This window comes from Delphinus delphis, chromosome 13 (genome assembly GCF_949987515.2).
Source record: "Delphinus delphis chromosome 13, mDelDel1.2, whole genome shotgun sequence".
NCBI classification, from domain to species: Eukaryota; Metazoa; Chordata; class Mammalia; order Artiodactyla; family Delphinidae; genus Delphinus; species Delphinus delphis.
In genome coordinates this window covers 26,257,857-26,263,856 of record NC_082695.1, presented here as the reverse complement: position 1 = coordinate 26,263,856, position 6,000 = coordinate 26,257,857, and the positions used below count along the sequence as shown (strand labels likewise).

At 54.2% G+C, this 6,000-nt stretch overlaps 1 protein-coding gene across 4 annotated transcripts in view; it reads left to right on the top strand.

Annotated features, from left to right (window-relative positions):
* Positions 1–2,124: 2,124 nt before the first annotated feature.
* The window catches only part of MED15 (mediator complex subunit 15), a 61,449-nt gene continuing 57,573 nt past the window's right edge, over positions 2,125–6,000 (top strand). For all 4 annotated transcript variants that reach the window (XM_060028533.1, XM_060028532.1, XM_060028531.1 and 1 more), the window contains exon 1: positions 2,125–2,274. In XM_060028533.1, the coding sequence (XP_059884516.1) occupies positions 2,207–2,274 (68 nt within the window). In that variant the 5' untranslated portion in view covers positions 2,125–2,206. The remainder of the gene's footprint in view (positions 2,275–6,000) is intronic.

Below are 6,000 nucleotides of genomic sequence, written 5' to 3'. Positions count from 1 at the left end.
AATTCACATTGGCCACTGTGACTCCATTTTGAACTACTAAACTTAGCTTAACATACCTTAAATCCTATAGGTTTCATACACGATGAGTAGGAATCATAACATAAAAGAAATCACATCCTAACAGGGCCTCTGTCTGTCAGTCTGTCTGTGAATCTATGTGCCATGCTCTCTCCACCTTCCTAGAACCAGAGTGCAGGGACTTCCCTGGTGGCGCAGTGGATAAGACTCCGTGCTCCCAATGCAGGGGACCCGGGTTCGATCCCTGGTCAGGGAACTAGGTCCCACATGCATGCTGCAACTAGGAGTTCGCATGTTACAAATGAAGAGCCCTGGAGCCACAACAAAGGAGCCTGCCTGCCACAACTAAGACCCCGCGCAACCAAAAAAAAAAAAAAAAAAGAAAGAAAGAAAAAGAACCAGCATGCAGAATAGGGAGAGATGTCCTGGGGTCCCCATTAACATAACAAGCTCACTTGAGTTGGATGTGATGTCCATCCTCTTCTTCCAAAAGCCCCAAGGGCCTAAGGATTTGACAGTGAGGACTGGCTTTGCCGATGGAGTTATAAGACCAAAGTTTTCCATAAATTGGTAAATGGAATCTGCAGGGTTGAGGATTTAAATAACAAAATGCATCTGAAGTCCAAATACAATATAGGACACACCGCAGTTACACCTTTCCAGTGATTCACAGAGAAACATTTATAGGTCAACTTAAAAAAGTTCATGACAGTGGAAGAATGTTCATGACAGTGGTGATGGTTGCACAACCTTATGAATATGTGAATATAGCAAAAAACACTGAATTGTACATTTTAAAAGGGTGAATTATATGGTATGTGCATTAGATCTCAGTTTTTTTAAATGTGCAAGAGGGATAGAGACAAGGTGATGAACCATTCTGGTCAGCCTGGGGGTCGTCAAGACATGGACTTTCGGAGCTAAACCCAGGATAGTCCTGGGCAAACCAGGACAAGTTGATTACCCTAGGGACAGATTTTTTTTTTTTTTTGGTGGCCACGTGGCTTGTGGGATTCTAGTTCCCCGACCAGGGATCGAACCCAGGCCCTGGCAGTGAAAGCACGTAGTCCCAACCACTGGATAGCCAGGGAATTCCCAGGACAGAATTTTTAAAAATTATTTTAGAAAGAATGAGAGCAAAAAAGTTTGAAGCTGTGAACAGCTCTCCTATCAATGCAAAACCTGAAACCTGAGGGCAAGACGGGCCCCTTTGGGGAACCTGCTCACTCCCTCCTCTCCCAATCCCTCCCCCCCACCCCCTACTCCTGCCTGGGGCTCAGGGACACGGGGTGGACACAGCCCCTCCTGGGCCAGGCACTTATTAGGCGTCAGTAGGTGCCAGTTCACTTTCTGTGAGGCCCATCTTGGTGACTGTCTATTTACCACTTGGGGACCTAAGTTGGGCTTAGGATTTTTGTCACCTGTCTTCCCTCCGCAGGGCCACAGAAAGGCCGCATAGGTTCAGTCTGGCAGAACTTTTATCCTCCTAAAAGTATCCTCAGGCTTCAACCCCTGTCCATTCCCGCCTGCCTCCAACTCCCCTGCCTCCTCCACTCAGCAAGTTTGTGCGCTGTCAGCGAGCATCTGGAAGGTGTTCTCCTGTTGGGCCAAACAGGAAAGCCTGTGTCTAAAAATTAACAGTGTGGTTTGGGTTCCTCACATCTCCAACCCCTACAAAATATAGCCATTGGTGGGATATGAGATTCCAAAAGTCTAACGGAGAGAAGCATCGTCTGGTCCCTCCTGGGATGCGGCGCTGGAAGGCAGCCTCAGGGAAGTAGGGCCCGGATCGTGCGGGCACAGCAGGGGCACAGCAGGTGTCTGATAAATCTCTGATAATCTCTCCACGGCATCCGCTCAGGTAGCGGGTGGCCGCGCGCGGTCTCCCCGAGGGGTGTGGATCCCCTGGACTTGCAGGGCCAGCCCACAGTAGGGCCACAGGCTAGGCACTCGACGAGGTGCAGCTGCCGTCAGCCTCGGGCGGCTGGGAGCGCGGTGCGGGTGGGGCTCCCGGGCGCCCGCGGACTCCATTTCCCACAGGCCCCCGCTCGCGCCCCAGTTCCCACAATCCCCGTTCCGCTTCCGGCGCGGCCAAGACGCAGCCGACGGCTTCCGGGTTTGGGCCTGGCGCTGCGGTTGAGGCGGCGGCTGCCGAGCGGGGCGCAGGCGGTGGGAGCGGGGCACCGGCATGGACGTTTCGGGGCAGGAGACCGACTGGCGGAGCGCCGCCTTCCGGCAGAAGCTGGTCAGCCAAATGTGAGTAGGGGCCGAGGCGGCGGCGGCGCGACCCCCGGCCTTCCCCTCAGCCTTCCCCTCCTCATCCTTCCTCTCAGCCCTCCTCGCGGAGGGGGAGGCGCGGCCGGACCGGGGGATTCCGGGCGCCGGATCGCGGGGTACCGGGGCGTGGCCCTCCCCTCTGTCCCCTCCGCTCTCGGCCGCCGCGGTCGCGGGTTAGCGTTCCTGGGCCGAACTCTGCCAGCCGGCGAGCCCCGGCTTCTGAGTCATCGTCCTGAGCTTTCTCATTCGTCATTTGTGTGCTTGGGAGGCAACCTTTCCCCAGCTCTGCGTCCCACTGCGGACGGAGGAGGCCGGGGCCGCCAGTGGCGGCTTCTGCAGGTCTGGGCGCTTTGCGATTCCTCCTCGGAGAAAGCGCCTCGGGGCGAGGGCGGAGGGGGTGGGCAGAAGGGGCGGTGGGGGCGAGAATCTACGGGTGACCCCCCTCCCCCCCGTGGACTTCGCCGGAGGGTGGCAGGAAGAGGCTGTCAGGAAGCGACCTTCGGTCGGGAGTGGGAGTGAAGAGCTGGGGTTGGTGCCTCCTCTTCAGTCTCAGCTGCTGAGACCATCGATGCAGGGGCTGCCGGGCGCCCTGGGCTTCGCGCGCGGAGCTTCCGCTCCTCCGCACCGGCTGCTTGTTGGGTTTACTGTCTTCTACCGGGCTTGCCGGACCGGCGGGCTGTGCTGGCGGGGATCAGCCCCTGACCTTGGGGGAGGCGCCGCCGCCGCCAAGGCGCAGTTACAGGGCAGGCTTTCTCCTACTGGAATTGATGGTTTGCTTGAGCAGTTGGGGAGTAGGCGGCGAATAAACTGAGTCCCAGAATGATAAGTAGGAGTGTGAAGGGCCATCACTGCAAGCTGAGGAGTGGGGAGCGTGAGTGCCCACCGCGTGGAGGACCTCGTGCTAGGCTGAGTTCTGGGGTTTGAGGAGATGATCGTGCAAGGAGGGCCAGCGGGGGCTGACCCGTTAGCTGTGGGAGTGCTGTGCTGGGGAGATGAGCCTCTATTTGTCATGGGGCCTGCTTTGAGGTGGTGAGATGCCAGAGTTGGGAAGATCCCCTGAGTCCCCGAAGATGGATCAAGAACAGAGGAGAGAGACCAGTGAGGCCCATTATGAGAGTTTTGAGCTGTTGGGGTCTGGGGACCTGTCGTTTTTCATGCCTGTATTCCCCCTGCTAGAGCACTGTGTGTCACATCGCTCCGTAAAATGGTTGTGGAATGACCTAGTCAGGCAAGAGATTCTAAAGGCCTGCATTAGGCAGTGGTAGAAACTGAAAGAAGATGATTCCAGAGAAAGCAGAGAGCGAGCGCAGATGGTCCTTGATGACTAACTGGATGGAGGGGGTGGGGTGCAGCAGTGTGCAAGGAAGGAAGTGGGGCGGAAGGCAGGGAAGCTCTCAGTCCAGGGCAGGCAGTGGGGACTGGAGAGCTAGGCTCCGGGCCCTGCGGTGGAATTGTCTGGGGACAGATGTGCCGATATTGCAGAATCAGTGAATGTTGGAGTTACCAATCGATGAAATCTTGAGGATTGACCTACTTAAGGGCTCTTGTAAGAAAGGCCCCCAGGGCAGAGAGTCCTCTTTGAGGGAGCCCGGAATTTAAGGACGGGAAGAATGAGTTGCCGCCAAAGGAAATGGGGCAGGTGGGGGAGTGTCAGAGGGCTGCGGGGGCCATTGAAGAGGACCAACTGAGTACTTCTTGATTCAGCTTCCTTCTGCTTCTAGAGAAACTGGGTTCTTTTTTTTTTTTTTTTTTTGCCAGATTGCTGCTATTACTCTTCTGTTGCTGCCAACAAACTGTGTTGCTTAAAAACAACACAGGTGTATTATCTGACAGGTTCTGTAGATCAGAGGTCTAAGTGGGCTCAGCTGAATCTTCTCCTCGGGCTCTTACAGGGCCGAAATCAAGATATTGGCAGGTGCATTTCTTCCTGGAGGCTCTGGGGTAGAATTTGCTTTCAAGCTAATTCAGGTTGTTGGCTAAGTTCAGTTCCATGGCGTTGGAAGACTGAGGCGAAATCGTTCCTAACTGGCTGTTAACCTTTCCAAGGTCAGTCTTTGTTCCCAGAGGCTGCCTTCATTCTCTGTCACACTTCCTATGTGGCCCCCTCCAGCAAGGGTGGGCTCTTCTGCCCCATTTCTCTGCCTTCAACCAGAGAAAATAATTCTCTACTAAAGGCTCAGATTAGATTGAGCCCACCTGGATAATCCAGGATGATGTCCCTACTTTCAAGTCTATAACCTTAATTACATCTGGAAAGGCTCTTCTGCATCTACTGTTGGCGTGTTCCCGGGGTTAAGGCCTGGGCACTTTAGGGAGCCCTTCCGCCTGCCGCCACTGGGATGAGGAGTTTCAGAGGCTTTCTGCCTGACATCATGTGGGTGTTCTCAGTTCTCAGATTTGTCTCTTTTCTCTCCAGGTTTCACTTTGAAAGCCGTGATTCTTGGTGCCTTGATTTATTGTGTTCACAGCATTAAAAAAGAAGGTCAGGATGCCTGACATGTTAATTCTGACTTTCTCCAGTGTTTATGCTGTTGTTTAAAGTTGGCCGACTTGGGAAATTTTTTTTTTTTTGGCCGCACCACACGGCATGTGGGGGATCTTAGTTCCCAGACCAGGGATCAAACCCGTGCCCCCCTGCATTGGAAGCACGGAGTCTTAACCACTGGACTTCCAGGGACATCCCTTGGGAAATGTTTTGAACCGAGGTAATTTACAGTTGAATGAGGGAAGCCAAGCGAAGACCTGGGAAGTTTCAGTGGGAGGGGGCTCCCTGTCCTCACCTCACTCTTGAGTAGCTCCTGAGAGAATAGGCTGAATAAACGGCTCCTGGCTTCCACTGAGGAAAAGCAGTTTGGAGTTGGGGCTGGTTAGGAGGGCCCTTGAAGGGACTCTAGTGCAGCCTCTTCTTAGCCCTGCACTGCCTCTGCCTCCTCCGGGCCTCCCCGGACTTCTGCCTCCACTCACTCATCACTGCCCTGCTGACAACCCATCAGTGACTGTCCTCAGAGTCCGAACAGAGCTCCAGATGTCCCCCCCACCCCCACCCCAGCCTGGCCTAGCCACCTGCTCTCATACCCCCACCCCGTTCCACCCTCTCTGGTCTTTCAGCTTCTTGAGCATTCCAAATTCTTTCTTTCTTCTCTCCCTTTAAACAATTTGTTATCGAGTATTTAAGATATTCCACAATGGGTAGACTGCCCCTCACTGTATTCATGACTAGTTCCTTTTCCTCATTGACATGTCTGCTTAAATATTAAATACTCAAGATCTTTTTCTGCCCACCCTGCCTAAAGTGGGTCACCCCCTGATATCTTGTATCTCAGCCCCTTTGAGTTTCCTGTAAGACTCCAATCCTATGAAGCATGGCACCTGGCGTATAAACCACTTGCTGAAGAGTGCAAGAGTAGATATTTTCCTGGGTGTTGTGTGTGCCACCTTCTCAATGACAGTGGCCTTCATTACCTGCGCCAGCAGCCATTGTGAAGCTTGGGAACACCCACTTTCTCCATGTGTGAGCTGAGTGACCTTGCATACGTCACCTTTCTGGGTCATCTCCCTCATCCATGCAAAGGCAGGAGTCCAGTCTGTCTCACAGGGGTGGTGGGAGGGAAAAGGAAGAGACCTCCACTCGCGCTCTAGCAGAGGGCTCGGGACTCAGTGATGCGTCCCCTGATGCCCCCTCCCCAGGCCCTGGCAGGAGAAGGA